The following is a 17,147-nucleotide window of genomic DNA, read 5'->3' as shown; positions in this document are numbered from 1 at the left end:
GTATGTATTAATTCAGTTAGGCTGCATTATGCTGTAATAACAAGCGTCCCTAAAATCCATTAGTTGAAAATAACAAAGAATTATTTTGTACATGTACATCATAGATTAGTAAAGCGTCTATGCTTCACGTCTTCCTCACTCAGCGACCCAGGCTGATGGAGGCTCTATCATTTAAACTATCACTACTTACTATGGCATCTGGTAAGAGGAGAGGAAGAATAACTCCTAATCCTTCTACCCACAATTGATATACTTCTACTCATGTTTAATTGGCTAGAAAAAAAGTCACATGGGCATATTTAAATTCAAGGTTTTCCCAGTTTTAGAAACACGATATTGATGGACAGTCGTGATATCTACCACATCATATAAACCAGATATAATTTAAATTTTTTTTCAACGTTTATTTATTTTTGGGACAGAGAGAGACAGAGCATGAACAGGGGAGGGGCAGAGAGAGAGGGAGACACAGAATCGGAAACAGGCTCCAGGCTCTGAGCCATCAGCCCAGAGCCCGACGCGGGGCTCGAACTCACGGACCGCGAGATCGTGACCTGGCTGAAGTCAGACGCTTAACCGACTGCGCCACCCAGGCGCCCCTAAACCAGATATAATTTAAAAAAATGATTTTATGAATTTTATTTCCAAAATATTAGAATCAGCATGGAGCCCTTTTAAGCATTAAAGTCTCTTCTGCACCCAGAAACACAATAAAGTAGCAGATAAACTACCTAATTTAAATTCTTCATGATCACCCCAGCAATGTATTACAGAATGTAGAAAGGTAGGTAATGTTCCCAACTAACACTGGAAAAATGACAAAGCTGGACAAGCCTGTCTGACTCCAAGGCCTATTTCCTTTTCAAGACATCACAATGTACAGCAAATATAAAGTCAGTGAAGAAAGAAGAGTCACAGGGCAAACTGTACCACAGCATCAAGAAGGTTAGGAACAATAAGGGAACATGAGAGTTCCAGTCAAAGAGCAGAGACTTTAAAATAAGAAAGGAATGGTCAGTGGAGCAAACTGTAAAAAGTTCAATAAGATGAGGGGTCCAAAGTGTCCACTGAAGTAGGTGGCTACTAACGATTTCAGTTAGAGCCACTGCTGAGTTGCCAGACTGAAGTGACTAAACATGGAAAGTGATGAAGTGGATTCAATTATCCTGGATGTGAAGAGACAGAAAGGAAAATGACTGAGAGGAGATAATGTTCAAGGGGAAGCTGTTTTGATTAGTTTTTCAGATAGAAACAATTTAAACATGTTTGAAAGTCAGGGAAAGGAAAAGTCAGAGGAAGGGAAGGGAACAGAAGGGAGAAAAGAGAAGGAAAGAAAAGAAAAGGAAATGAAAGAAAAGGAAAGGAAAAAAGAAAAAAATAGGGGCTCCCGGGTGGCTAGGTTGGTTACGCATCTGATACTTAGGCTCAGGTCATGATCTCACAGTTCAGGTTCATGAGATTAAGCCCTGCGTTGGGCTCTGTGTTGACAGCAAGGACCCTCCTTGGGATTCTCTCTCTCTCTCTCTCTCTCTCTCTCTCTCTCCCTCCCTCCCCAATTCGTACTTTCTCCCTCATTCTCTCTCTCAAGTAAATATTAAAAAATAAAAAGAGAAAGAGAGAGAGAATGAAAGAAAAAGGGCAAATGCAGAGCAGGGACAGAGAGAAATGAAAGAACAGGCAGTGTCCATGAGAAAGCAGAGGGAGTAAGTGGTAACAATACAAAGCAGCTTGTATTTACTGAGCCACCGCAATGTGCCAGTCCCTGTACTAAGCACATTACATGTCTGACACACATATTAACTCATTCAGCTGAACACATACCCAGGAGCAAGTCTGATGAGGACAATGGATCGGGCAGCTGGCAGTAACAGACAGTGCAAGTTAAATAGCCGTAAGTGCAGAACCAGGGTTTGAGCCCAGGTAGTTCGCCTCCACAAACCACACTAATATGCTCAGCTATTGTCTCCCTTGACATGCGACTGAGATGAGGGAAAGATAGACAGAAAAGCCACTACCTCCCTTGAGATGCTGAAAAAGATAAAAAAGATATTTGTGGTGCAGAGATGTTTATGTGTTTGGGCTTGGATGGAATGAGCTCCTCAGGAGAGGTGTAAGGCAAGTTTGGGGGATGCTTAAACGTAAGCATTTCTTCCACAGTCAAGACACAGTCTGACAGTGTCTTTCTAGATACACGTTATTCTGACTAGCTTATTGCAATCTATATTATCGTCTTTTCTTAAAAAACAAAACAAAACAAAACAAAACCTATTTGGACAAAAATTCTAATTGTAAAAAATGAAGTCTTAATTTATATATTCCTTTTATGAGGGAAGTCTCAGAAGTTATACAACATGATTACAAAAATATCTTCAGGAAAAAAGAGAACAGACCAAAAAATACTTATCCGTACACCTAGAACTAAAACTTTATTTCTTCACTATAGGAAAGGCTCTTATGATCCATTCATTCACTCACCTATTCAATTTGCTGAGCACCAACTTGTACTAGGCACCAGGCATTGCTGTAGGCCCTAGGGCTACAGCAGTGAACAAAACAGATTAAAACACACACACACACGCAACTGTTCTCATAGAACATACAAACTAATTGAAAGAAGGAGACATTAACTACCTTACATAAATACCTTATGTAGCAATGTGAGTATTCCAGGGAAAAATAAAGCAGAAAAGAGGACAGAGCACAAAGTGGGAAAGGGGCAATTGCAATTTTAAATAAGATGGTCAGGGAATGACTGAGAAGATGGTATTTGAGCTATTCTTGAAGGTAGGGGTGGAGGGGGCACCCAATGGACATTTGAGAAAACAATGTTCCAGGCAGAGAAGAGCCCAAGCAAGGGTGAGGTGGAAATGTCTCTTTTGTTTATGAGCCACTGCAAAGAGACCCAGTGAGGCTGGAAAAGAATGGAGAGGAGAATAGCAGAAGATGAAGTTAAAGATACAAATAGTGGACTGAAACTCAGGGACCTCTCGGCTACTATAAGACAGATGGTAAGGTATTAGTGGAATATGAACAGGAGTGTTATAATCGGAATGTTTTAAAAGAATCACTCTGGCTGCTGTAGAGAACAGTCTGGGAGTATCCAGGGCAGAAGTGGGGAAAACAGTGACACATACCAGCTCTCTTCCAACTGCTCCTCCAGGTTTCCTATCCACCCTGCTCTTGGCCCAGGATGTTGACCAGGATGAACTCACGGACTGCCGTGTCCCCTGGCTCCCATGTGGATTCCACCAGTGGGGAGCACACACAGGATCAAAGGGAGGGAAGAGAGTGAGTCAGGGTGGTTTTTTTCCCCTGCTCCTCCCTTCCAGTTACTCTGGACTGGCTACTGCCCTTGGACAAAAGCCACAGCTCCTGTCCTGTGGCTTTCTCCACCTAATCCTCTGAATTCTAGTAACCACTCCCTTCCCGATCTACCTTCAGGCCAAGGGGCCCAATTGTAATGAGACCTTGCACAGTACTCTTTTAAAATAGTTCTTTTACTAAAAGCTCCTCAAACTATCCCAATTTAAGCATACCATCTCTTTCCTGGCAGTAACCTTGCTAACTCAGGAGTCCAGGGCAACAGTGCAGGTGGGAGACGATGGTGGCTTAGACCAGGATGTGAGCAGCAGAATGACAAGAAGCAGTTAGATTTTGATTTTCTGATAGATGTAATGTCACACATAACTCCAGATTTTGGCATAAGCAACTAAAAGGATAGAATGCCATCAACTGAAATTAATTTCTTAAAATCACAAATCAGTAGAAAATATAAGTAAATATAGTAAATAGTGGTGCACAAGAAAAGGAATGCTATGGCTTACAAACAAATGCAAAGATGATTAATCTTACCATTAAAGGAATGTAAATTAACATAATCATATAAAATATACATAAATAGATACATAATATGGATAGGATAATTACAATATAAAGTTGACAAAGATAAATGTATGATGATAAATGGTGTTGTCATGGATGTCAGAAAAGGAGGAATTGTAAAATTCTTCCCATTGTAAAATTGGGGGAATATAAACCTCTGTAAAGAATAATTTGCCACACCTATCAAAACTTCAAATGTACATATTTAAAAATCCTCTGCTAGGACTTTATCCTACACACATACTCACACATTTGCATAAATACATACATATAAGATTTTTCACTACTGCAGTGTTCATAATTACAAAAGATTAGAAACAATCTAAATGTCTAGCAACAGGAAATACAAGTTAAATAAATTAGGTTATATACACTAAAGAATAAATACCATCAGTATTTTGCAAAGAACAAGATAAACTCTTGCTTATATATACATATGGAAAGGAAAACTCTACAAAAGATTTATATTGTTGGGAGGGGTGGGGAGGAGTCAAGTGCTTAACAGAAATATTGAGTATATTCTTATTTGTGAGTCTTTTTTTTAAGGATATACACATATGTGGGAGTAAGAAAATTCTAAAAAGATCAAAGAAATTGTTTAGAACAACTGCCTCTAAGCAGGTTGATGTGAGAGACTCCTTTTTTTCATTGTATACCCTTTTTGGACTGTTTGAACTTTTTTTTTACCAAGTGCATATATTAATTTGTTAATAAACAGAACAGTACATAAAGCTAAATTTAAAAAAAGCAATAAATAATCTTGTGTTCCATAAAAACCTATGGTGTTGAGTACAGAAATATATCTGAAAAGTACAACCTATCAAAACTAAAGTATGGTTTCATTTTATTATTATCTTATTTTGTTAGAAGATATAAATGCCCTGACCCGTATTATTTTGAATCACTGGTGTTTCTCCATTTGTAGTCAAATAGAGCCTATTGACATACTCTTGGGGTTTTCCAAATGTCAGCCATATATGGAAAATACAACAGGGCTTAATGTAGATGATTTCAAATGGAAAAAAACATATGTGACCTGATTTCTATTAAGAGTTAACTTAATGACAGACACTCATTTTGGCACTGACCAGAATGCCAAATGGAACAGCCTATACCACAATTCCTGTTTCACTAATATTATAATTCCCAGAACTAATATATTTTAGAACTAGCAGGAAACAACAATATGGAAAAAAAATTAGTTGTCTTTAGGCTTGTCTTAAAATATTCTCTCAAAGCCAGCAAATCAAAATTGTTAAAAAAAATTTTGTAAAACTGTTTTACCAAAAGAATGCCACATTATTTCTTTGAAGATTCGCTAAGTTTGCACAAATGTAGACAAATATATCAATACAAATGTGTACAGGATTCTATATATTTTATTTCATTGATGTAAACGTAAAACTCAACTTTTTTCTTCCCATCTTCCTCATGCTATTTTTCTCCTTTCCACCACAGTCCTGTCTGACACAGAAATTTGTCCCTATAGGTAAGATTTTAATGTTATCCAAACCACAATGCATAATTTATCCAGGAAATTTGGGGTAAGAATTTTTTTTTAAGTCAACCAAATCTACTTGAATACAAAAATTCCTCAACTGGTTTTGGTAGCACAACTCAAGGTTTTAGATTATTTCATGATTTTAGGGACTTGATGTATAATTGTCAGTGAGTCGCACTTCAATTTTGCTGACAAAGAAAAAGACAAAAAGCCTTGTTCCTTCTTCTCAGAAGAGGTAGAAAAACATTTTAATATATTTCCCCAGATTTCTGCAAATTGATACAGTTTGAAACTGAAGACATCCAAAGCAGTGAAAATACAATGTATTTTTAAGACTTTTATACATATATGACAAAATTGTAGGAAAAATGTTAAGTCTTTTGTCTTCATGTAACCTTCCTAGAGATCTGAAGTGCTTAGATAAATTGTTTTATTAAGTTGTTACATTTAAGCTAAAGTAAGTTCTTTTAAAAATTAAATGATACTAAATAAATATCTAATGGGAGGAATGAAGGGGTTTCGGGACAGCACCCGCCCCCCCCACCCCCCCGATTGTGCCATTTTGGCATATGGATTATTTTGAGCTGAAGGCACTTCAGATCCTGTGGACTCAAGAGACTTTTGTCGCTCCCTTAACCACACAGATGAAGCTAAATTGAGTATTTTTCTCAGAATACGGGTTATTAACAGAGACAAACTTTATCTGAGTGACCCATCTGTATGGCAGGGCAAACATCTAATTATCAAACATCTGCTTCTCTTATTATCACTCCATGAAATGCATTCCTTTCCTCTGAAATCCCAGACCCCTACCCCCTTTCTCCTTAGTTCAGGATGACATATTATACCTCATTCTGCCTGTCTTCAGAATTTCCATGTCTATATGGATTCCCCATACATACATGCACCTATTAATTTTGATTTTCTACTGTTAATCTGTCTCCTGTCAACTTGATTCTTAGCCCAGCTAGAAGGGCCTTTAATGGAGACAGAAATTCTTGCTCCCCAACAGGAGGGAAGGGAAGAGAGGGTAAAGGAAAAGGGGCCACTGTTGCAATATTTACCTGTGGCGTCGAATTCGATTGGCTGGCACCCGCGGTGAGAAGACCAGTCACACTTGAGGACTTGCCCTCCTTCCACAATCCCAGGCTGGGTAGTGTTTGCTTTGGGTGCTCCCACCAGAAGAAACATCCTGGTAAAATACAAAACGGAAGATTAGATTTTAAATGGCACAAAGCATAAACAGTAACCTATGATTTAGAAAGAACAATCATTCTCTTGCTATTATCCACAATTATTTTTAACCATTCAATAAGGGCATAATCTATTCTATATTCATTTGATGCTCTTACATACATACGTTATTCAATACAGTTTATCCATGCTAATAACATCTTATAAGGCAACTTCAGAGTGACATGTCATTTAAAAATCTGTGCTGGTCAAACTGTACACTTTAAACATATACAGTTTATTATATATCAACCGCATCTCAAAAAAGCTGTTAAAAATGTGTGCTGGCTAGAATCTGGGACAGATGTTTTGATTTAGGGTTTTTTGGAATGGTTTTTTTGTGTGTGGTCTGCCATAGACTTTCTATATCCTGAATGCTAAGCAAAACTAAATAAATAAATAATTCTAAAGTATTGTAATTCTACATACTATCATTTTTTTCTTTTTGAAAACATATCTTGTTTTGGAACTACTGTACTTCAGTAATTTTTTTTTAATGACTAATAATTATATCTTTTCAGAGGATTAATCTAGTCAATCCTGGCCAAAGAACAGGATCGCTATTCAATTTCTTATCAGGATAAAATGAGCAGGAGACAAAATAATACAGAGTCCAGTTTTTAAGCAAAAGAGACCTTTTCATTAGTTTTTTCTATTCATTCAGAAAAAGAAACAGCTTGAGTGTCTCGTCTACATAGAACACAGTCCTGGGCACTGGGAACATCACCATGAATAAAACAACCTCGTTTCCTGCTCTTGGTGGTGTTTACATTCCCTTTGGGAAGAAATGAGAACCTGACCAAGAAAAGCAGTCATGCTTACAAATGCTGTGAAGGAAAAACTTCTTTACATAAAGGAAAGTAATCTTGAAAGAATGGAGGGGAAAGACTTACTTTAGATAAGGAGAAGTCAAAGGAAGTTTTCTGTAAAGAAGGAAGAGGAAAGACCTCGTTTAGATAAAGTAGCAAGGAAACTTATTTTTAAATAAACCGAGATGTACAGGATTAGATGGTCACCAAGGAGTGTTTGTGTGTTGGGGTGGGGGGGAGGGGTTGGGGGGGGAAGGCAAGTTGAGAAAGGTGGGATAAGGGTGTGACATGAAGAAGTAGATGGGAGCACCCCGGGCAGAGGGACAAAGACCCTCAGCAAGAAAATGATCAGTGTCGGAGAGTTTCAAGAAAAAGGTGTGGCTGAGGCAAAAAAGCAAGCTAAGAGTGACAGATGATAAAGGTGGGGAGCTTGGCAAGAACTAAATCAAGCAGGGCCGTTCAACCAATGTAATACTCTTGGATTTTATCATAAGGTCCATGTGAAGACTTTGCATTTTTTTTTAAGCAAAAGAATGACACAATCTAATAGAGAAAACTATATTTGGTGCCTTCTGGGGAAAGGATTAAGGAGGGAGGGGAACAAAATGGAACAAGGAAAGTAAGAGACTTTCAGCAGGGAAGGGAGGAGATAATAGTGACCTAGATTGGGAAGGCGGGTGGAGAAGGAGATGGGTGGGCAGACTTTGGAAATAATCTGGAATAGAATGAACAGGAATAGCTGGTGGCTGTAATATGGGGGAAAGGGAAGATTAAAAAATGTCACCCAGGTTTCATTCTGAAGTGCATGGATGGGACAACAATTTACTGCACAAAAAGAAAAAAGCCTAAAGAGTAAGGAAGCAGAAGGCAGATTAAATATTTACAGGAAAACCAAGAATTCAGTTCTCAATGTTACTCTGAAGTATCTGTTAGACACCAATTGGTAGTCCGGAGCTCTGAGGAGAGTTTTGCCTCAGAGATCATGTATTGAGAATGTCAACTTAGAGTAGATGGGTTCATGCCGGGAAGCTTCAGAAAGAAGAGAGCCAAACAGTGAGCTCTGGGAAGCAAGAGCCTTTAGGAGTCAGGTAAAGAAAGAGGATATAGTAAGAGAGAATGAAAAGAAACTGATTGAAGTATAAAAGAAAACAGGATATAGTTATACATGGAAGGCCCTCAATAAATGCTACCACCATTATTATTTCACTTCCTCATTAAACATTTAGTCACTTAAATTGTAGCATAGAAAATACTTCACTGCCTTTCCTTTTTTTTAAAGTTATGAACAAAGCTACATTTTAATATGAGATGTGCTCATTTTAACTTTTACTTATCAATTTCAATTTCATTTCTTCCGGGTGGTATCTGCTAAATCATACTTAGACTCGTCAAGAGGTGGCTGCATGACTGACTGGCTGGTTTAACAGGAATCCTGCTTTCTGATATTCATCTTAAAACTCCATACTCAATAATAAAAAAAAAAACCAAAACACTCCATACTCAAAATAAAGGCAAGACTCCCAACCGAACCACACCCTGTTTAATAAAGCTTTATGCAGTCATATTTGGCATCAGTAAAACATCAATGCTGGCTCCTTCTCATCACAACCCACTTAGTTTTCACTCAGCAGGAAAAAAAAAAAAGACTATGAGTAGGAGAGGCCGTACCCCCATGAATAAGAGGGCACTCAATGTCATCCAGCCTCCTTTACTGCAGGGGAGCCGGTTAATAGCTAAAATATTTATGTAAATAAATATAATTTTATATTATAAATATAAATAAATATAAATAATTTTCCATTTCAAAAGGTCAAAAATTTGGCCATACACATCATAAAACTTCCCCTATTCATCTGGATTAAATGTTTTTTTTTTTAAATTTTCTTTCAATGTTTATTTATTTTGAGAGAGCGAGAGAGAGCATGAGCGGGGCAGAGGCAGGAGAGAGGGAATCCCAAGCAGGCTCCACACTGTCAGCACAGAGCCCCACGCGGGGCTCCATCTCATGTGCCCAAACTGTGAGACCATGATCTGAGCTGAAATCAAGTGTCAGACACTTAACCAACTAAGCCACCCAGGTGCCCCTGGATGCAATGAGTTTTGAGTGCATGATAGGGAAAAGAACATTTCAGACAAGTATACTTTTCAGGGTCTACACCTGAAAAGGCTGGGGTCAAGTCCTGCAATAGTCCTAACAACCATAATACAATCACAGGTATACATATGATTTCAGTGCTGGGTAACAGCCAGGTTCCAGATGAGGACCAAGGAGGTGGTTCTCAGAATTTGCCTAGAAATTTCCAAGAAAAACTCATTTCCTGACCATCACCACATTGCACATTATAGAATCTTTTATAATTTTTTTTATCAAAGCTATTCTTCCTACCTTATAATAAATTGCTTCCTTGAGGGGTACCTGGGTGACTCAGTCAGTTAAGTGTCCGACCTCAGCTCAGGTCATGATCTCAGTTAGAGCCCCTCATCTGGCTCTGTGCTGACAGATTGTGTGTCTCCCTCTCTCTCTCTGCCCCTCCCGCAGCTCACACACTCCCTGTCTGTCTCTTTCTCTCTGTCTCTCTCTCTCTCTCTCTCTCAAAGGTAAATAAATATTAAAAATAATAATAAAAATAAATAAATAAATTGCTTCCTTGAAAGTAGGAGACTCTAATTTATCTTTAGGCCTGGCACATAACAAGCACTCAAGAAAAGTTTTTTTAATTGACAGGTAAGTAGCAAGTAAATTCGATAGTTACAGGCTTCAATCTTACGAAAGCCCTATGTAAATAGCCACTTCCACTACCACCAAAAATCATCCTCTATTAAACATCCAATTATTTAAATTACCCTTACAACAATTTCTTTACACACCTATTTCTTCTTAATTTTGGATTTCGACACTTTCTTTACTTGGGCACTATGAGAGAGGGCTGGAAAGTTACTCGCAGTAAGGGACTTCAGCAAAGACACAAAAAAGGACGTGGTAGGAGGGTTCTGAAAGAAAAAAGCACTCCACTGGCAGCACAAAGTTAGCATTCCTTGGCTAAGACCATGAACATGGCTGCTGCTTCTCATCCGGCCATTTGCACATTGTAGGCATGAAATGATGGGTAATCAGATGTACTACCATGGGTGTTCGTTAGGTTTTCCTAAGCATACTTTCATGTGCAGTCTTGCACATTGGTGAAATGCCACAGAAACGGTAGAATAATATAAAAGGAATGTGTGAGCACTGTTAACTTCTAAATGCTAGGTTAATGGGGGAGAAAAAAAAGCTGAGGAATGAAAAGTACTTTGTCCAAAGTGTCAACATGATATTTACTTTTAAAGAATATTACAGAAAGTTTTTAAAAAAGAAAAATGGGGAGATGGAGAAAGTAAACTGCCTTAGACAAATGTTAAGTCCTAAGAAGGAGCTATATAAAGAGAAATTAAATATTTATAGAGAATAAAAAGTAAAGGATGATAAAAGATGATATTTGAGAAAATTAAGGAATATAAAAGCAACACAGACTACAGAAAACAAAAGCCCTGTTGATGTATTAGGAAGACGAATTTTACATCACATATTTTTTACTAGAATAACAAAACAGCCTGCTAATGAAATGCTTTATAAGAATGAAGTAATTATTGAAGTTCATCTAAGAATGTCTAACTAATGTCTGTAACAGCTTAATTAGGATAAGAGAAGTGACAGAGCTGAAAAAATTTGGCAATATAAACAGCAGTGTCTAATAAGCAGTTTGATACTATAGGTTACAATTACCCAATATAAATCAACTGAGAAAGTCACTTGTTCAATATTTGAGCCTCAGCTTCCTGTATAACAATGCCCACTGTGATTACTTCTAAAAAGATTTCTGAATGTGGACAGTAGACAAAAACAAACTTAGAAAATCTGAAGGCATCATAAAAATATAAGATGATGGCCCCAGAATTAAAAACAATTAATAAACTATTCTCTCTAATAAAGTAGAACACATAAAAGTTAAAAGCTATTTTCAAAAAGGCTTTCCTTTCCTCAGTTTCCTCAAAGGATCATTAATTAAATGCAAGACCTCAAGAGGAAAAAAAAGGAAGAAGGGTACAAAGTAGGGGACTTGCAACACTTCCTGACAAGAGTGGGGAGCTGGGGAAGACACTTGGGGTTAGCTGGAGCTGACAGAGATTTCTCTGATTAGCAGTGAAAATCTGAAGCTGAGCAACTCCGTTTCACATGCCTGCCGCCTTCTGCTGGCAGACTCCACCTCCTCCCAAAAGTTTACCCAAGAACAGAATCAGGATCCTTATCCTCACTATTCTGGTCAAATGACTCAAGACATGTCCATCATTATGGTTTACATACACGGGCAGACTATTAATCAACATCATGCCACAAGAAATTCTGAAAGATAAAGAGCAGAGTGTGTCGGTGGGGGAGGAGGGGTAGAAGAAAAAGGGAGTGAGGAGAAAGTGCAGGAGAAGAAGGGGGGTGGGGGAAGACAGAGGATGGAAAACAAAAAAAGGGGGAGGAGAGGTACAGGAGGGGTGGGGAGGAGGAAAAAAGAATAGATGGGGAGGGAGAAGGAAGAGGAAGAGAGAGGGAGACAAGAGGATCAGAGAAACCAACCAGGAGGATGCCTTTCGGATGCACTTCCTATCCAAAGTGGACTTTAAGGGCAGTTGCTTCAGGGAATGTGACCTTCACTACCAAGGAGAGGCAACCAGCCAAACAATGACAAGTACATTTTTTAAACCCTCCAAATGAACTAAGTTATTTGGCTGTTTCAGCACTGACTTCTCCAAGATAAAGCATGTCTAATATATCTGGCTGACTCCGGGCTGACCAGTGAATGAGCCTTCATCAAAAGCAACTTTCGAAAAATTACCACACCCGTATATAGAAAAAAATGTGTATAAAATAGCATGAATGTTTTTTCAGAGAGGTAATTCCACTCTCAGATTTACTTTTCATTTAAAAAAAAAGTGCTGCAGGGTCAATATTTATATGACATGAAACAAGCACAGTAACTGTAAATTCTAGACATTTTCTCTTTTCTTTTATAATGTCCTATAAACCCCGGGGGGCTTAATCAGGACTAATCAACACAGAGCTTGCCTTTTAAATTATAAGGGTATAGTCTCTATATGTATATTATTTATGACAAGAATAAACAACCAATATAGCCAGAGCCACACAAAGTTCACAAAAATGAGCTGGCATCACTATGAGAAGGGTTATGAACATGGTTACAACGCTGAGGTGAGAAACTGTGCGTCAACACTGAAAAGTACATGCAAGTTGTGTCAGGAAAAGGGGCTTCATCCAGGTTAAGCAGTCTGGACTTTCTCTCTGGCCATGAACGTACTGTTGAGGAAATTTTAGTAGAGTACCAGATCAAAAAGATGCTTCAGAAAGATAAAACTATTAGAAACATGTAAGATCTAAGAGCCAAAGGATGGGGACAGGGATGAGGATCTGAGTGCCACAGACCACCCTTCTAAGATGAAATCAAGGAAGCTGAAGTCAGGTGCAGAGCAGAGATGAATGCAAGAAATATTAACAAGGAAGAATTTCTAGGACCTTCTGTCTGGTGACTAATCACTGACTAATATCAGGGGACTACAGTAGGAGAGGCAAAGAAAAATAGAAAATGAGAGGGAGGAATATGAAATTATTTCCAGGGCAACAGAGAAAATGATGACACCATTATTAGAAACAAAGGTGCAACTGACATCACCACTTGGTGAAAATGAGTGGAGGTAAGATGGGCTGGTCAAGGAGGAGAGATCCACAGGCTGTGGGATTATGAAGTTGAAGCTCTATTTTTAAATCCAAGATGCTGCCAGGGCAGCAGTTTTATTTTAAAAGTTTTCCAGGTGCTGCAAACAGGAAGTCAGAATTGAGAACTACTGAATGCGCTGTAGGACCTTCTGCGACCAGGGCAAACTCACCCACACCTCTTCCTTGGGGTCACAGGAACATGAAGCAACTGTAAACAAGGCTTCATTAGTATTTAAGGGGGGGGGGGGCAAGAATTCCAATCCAGTGTTGCTCATTATAGCATTATGTAAAAATAAATATATATGTAAAATGAGAACTGTATACCTTATATTTGAAGAATAAATAAGAAAACTGTCCAGTTACTTTCTCCTTAAAAATTTAAAACTTGTGGGACACCTAGGTGGCTCAGTTGGTTATGCGTCTGACTTCAGCTCGGGTCATGATCTCAGGGTCCATGGGTTCGAGCTCCACATGAGGCTTTCTGCTGTCAGTGCACAGCCACCTTCAGATCCTCTGTCTCCCTCTCTCTGGTCCTCCCCCACTAGCACTTTCTCTCAAAAATAAGTAAACTTAAAACAAATTTTTTTTTAATTTGAATCCTAAAATTAAATGGACTTTAATTTCATACCCTGTCTTTTGATCCCAACTTGCCCCCAACCTCACACCAATCCACTCTAACAAATAAAGACTGAAAACCTTTCTGGCCTCAGTGTCCTCATCTGTAGCAATGAGTTTATCTACTTCCCTACTTCCCCTGGTGCTTTGTGCTATAGAGTGAAGTGAGATACCATAAGTAAAAGTGCTTTGTGAGTTATAAAATAGGCTAATCAACACAAGATATCATTATCCTAATTAAACCTAAGGTGCAATTTTCAATTTCTCCAATTATTCCCCCAAGAAAAATGTGACTTTACTCCATGGCCTGTATATGATCTTTAAATTTTATGTAAGTTTGGCAATATAGTCACTGTAAATTAATGTATATAGGGGAAAAAATGCAGAATGCTGACTTATTATTTTTCACAATTTTAAATCACAATTTTTGTGACCTTTCACTTTAAACCTAGGACTCATGATTGAAGGGACTTCTTGAGGAGTCACCTTAATATTTGTCCTGAGTATTTTTCCTTTTCTTTAATAGTGACTCATTAGTTTTCACAACAATATGGAAATTAACTCAGTAACAATTTTTTATAACAACAAAAATGAAACATAAAATAATTCTACAGCTTGCTGGGAGTATTTAGATACCAAAAGAAGCAGTGGAAAGAGACTTCATTACTGTTGCTTCCTCATTGATCGAGGGATTCTTCTTTTAGGAGAAAGGAGTCTTTAATAAACACTTTGTTATTTGTGGATTTTTTTTTTATTTTAGAAGTTTATAATCACACCAAATAACAACAACAGTAAGTGCAGCTGTCAATATAAATCACATCCTCATGTACCTTGGATCCAATGCTTGTTAAATTTAAAAGTATCTTTTACAAAATTAAGCATAATTTTACACTAAGCTTTGTAAAATCTGAAAAGCTAAGAAGAAGCCTTTGTTTGTGTTTTTTTTTTATCTCAAAATTGATGTCTGTTTATGGTAGACTACATCTAGAACTCACTAGTCTATCAGTAACAAAGTCACTGATGAAGATTTCAAAATATTATATGGAATCAAAGCAAGTTCAATTTTACCTTACCACTGAAGGCCCACATGAGAGGTCATGCAACCTGTGTATTCATAATATATTCAATAACTACAATGATTAGTCAAAGATTAGCCGTCCAGGCTGGCAATCAAAGATGGTAAACCTCTCATGACAACAGTTCGATATTACTGCATTTTCCATAGTAACAACACTTAAAGTTTATCATCTTGTCATTATCTTTACACTGCTAAACTCAGACGGTTTCAACTTACACCATTTACAAAACATTCCATCAGCTCTGAAGTATTTAAGCGCTAACTCTTGCTAATTTAAGTACCTACTCTTGTCAAAAGACAATATATTTTCTCAAAACTACTAGAATTTCTGTACCAATTAAAGCTAAAAGAGCACCTCTGATGACAACTAAAATCGGTACTATCAAGGCATACCCTTGAAGCTATCTGGAAACAAAAGAACTTTCAAATAACAGATAAGGCTGACAGAATGATTAAATCAAATGAGGAGGGAGTAAATGTTGCCCAAACTTAGTGATCATTTTTTTATCATTTTGGAAAATCTGTGCTTAGGTCTGGATAGATAGAAGGCGCTGAAACAGAAGACAACAAACAAAACTGAGTTCACCACATAAAACAATGCCTAGTTTCCACTAATTGCTTCCATACTATTTACTGCTGCAAGGTCGTCACCTTTGATGAATCAACACTCAGACAGTATGAATAAATCATTGAAAGATATTTAGATCACCCTCGGTAGGCACACAAGTTGGAAAAATGGTCCTATCAAAGTACTGACCATCAAGATTATTCCCCTTCTACCGCCTCAAAAATAGTACCTTCAATACAGAAAAAAGAGAAGAGAAAAAATGTTAGAATTTCCAAGAGCCCTAAGAATAGTCTTCCTTCTTGAAAACAGGACTTAAACATCAGAAGGCATCCAGTGAACATCTATCAAATCAGCATTTCTAACGCTAATATGGGGGTGAGGTGGTGAGAACGATGATGTCAGGTTCGGTTAAGTCAGAGACAACTTTGAATCCAATGGTGACATTAACTCTGTTACAAATCCTGACGGCCTTTGCAACGCGAAAACGTTAGCAGTTTGAAAACGTAACTGAATTCTTAAATACTGCAGTATTCAAATGACCCGCAGTGAATGAAAAGTCAGCAAACACCCTTGTTCTTTGTGAACAATGACCTAAATAATGAATCACTATAAAAAGAACACATGACACATTCAATTCGTCTGTTCGCCCTCAAATGTGCAAAGGTCTGACAGTATCAGAGATAAGACACGAGTTTACTACGACGGTATGGTCATTTTAGTCATCAGAATGTCTGGGAAAAGAGCGAACGAGAAACGGAATCAGCCCGCGCGGCGGAAAGTGTGGGGGAGGGCTTTTTAAGTCTGCGAAGCAGGCTACGGGGAAGGCGAACTGGTACCGGAGGAAAAAAGAAGTTTGGGAATGAGCCTGACCTAGCCCGAGACGCTAGCAAGGGCGGCGCGGAGTCCGGCGGGACCAGCCTTTGTTGCTTTCCCACTTGCCCCGAATTTGAAGCGCACGTCTGCTTCAAAGCTGTCCGTCCGGGGAGAGGGGAGGGGGGCACTGAGAGGAGGCGGTGGGTGCCGTGGGGGTTCGCCTCCCCAGACCGTCCATCCGCCCAGAACCTAAACCCCCGGTGGGGGTGGGGGGACGGATAGTCTCCCCCGGGGAACGCAGGGTGGGCGCGCGCGGTGGGGGAGGGGGCTGACTCCCCTTCCAAGTGCGGCCACTTACGAAGACGCGCTGGGCACGAAGAAATCCACCGCGAAGCCGAAGTAACTTCCTTCGGGGCCGGAGTACTCGGCAGGACTGTCCACGTCGAGGTTGAAGGCGCCGCAAAGAGGCAGCAGGAATCCGGGAAGAAGGAGCAGGAGGCGGCGCGGGCGAAGGCGCAGCCGCCGCCGCGGCGGAGAAGCCATCGCCGGAGCGCGCGCGGGGCGCCGAGGCCGGAGCCGCGGCCACCCCTCCCGGAGCGCACGGTGCCCGCGGCCCGCCGCCGCCTGCGCGCGCCGAAACTGGCCGGCCGCTCGCTTCGCGGCGAGTCCCCGACAGCGCCCGGGGAGGCGGGAGGGCTGAGCCAGCGAGCGGCCGCCTGGGAAGTGGGGCGCAGGGCGCGCGGGGCGGGGACAGCGGCGCCGGCGGCCCCCGACCTCCCTCCCGCTCGGCCGCCCCGCGCCTGGGCTCCCGCTCGGGACTGCGCGGGTGAGCGCCGCACCCCCCGCCTGAGTGCTGCCGCGGGCGGTGGAAGGAGGTAGAGAAGGGG

At 39.7% G+C, this 17,147-nt stretch overlaps 1 protein-coding gene across 1 annotated transcript in view; it reads right to left on the bottom strand.

The window, feature by feature from the left end:
• ITGAV (integrin subunit alpha V) overlaps positions 1 to 16,946 on the bottom strand; it is a 91,352-nt gene extending 74,406 nt beyond the window's left edge. Inside the window, exons 1-2 of the mRNA XM_027055100.2 lie at positions 16,619 to 16,946; positions 6,448 to 6,575 (exon numbers count right to left, since the gene is read on the bottom strand). Of these exons, the coding sequence (XP_026910901.1) occupies positions 6,448 to 6,575; positions 16,619 to 16,803 (313 nt within the window). The 5' untranslated portion in view covers positions 16,804 to 16,946. The remainder of the gene's footprint in view (positions 1 to 6,447; positions 6,576 to 16,618) is intronic.
• Between the last annotated feature and the right edge of the window lie 201 nt (positions 16,947 to 17,147).

Source organism: Acinonyx jubatus, chromosome C1, assembly GCF_027475565.1.
Source record: "Acinonyx jubatus isolate Ajub_Pintada_27869175 chromosome C1, VMU_Ajub_asm_v1.0, whole genome shotgun sequence".
Lineage (NCBI taxonomy): Eukaryota > Metazoa > Chordata > Mammalia > Carnivora > Felidae > Acinonyx > Acinonyx jubatus.
This window is presented reverse-complemented; position numbering and strand designations above follow the sequence as displayed.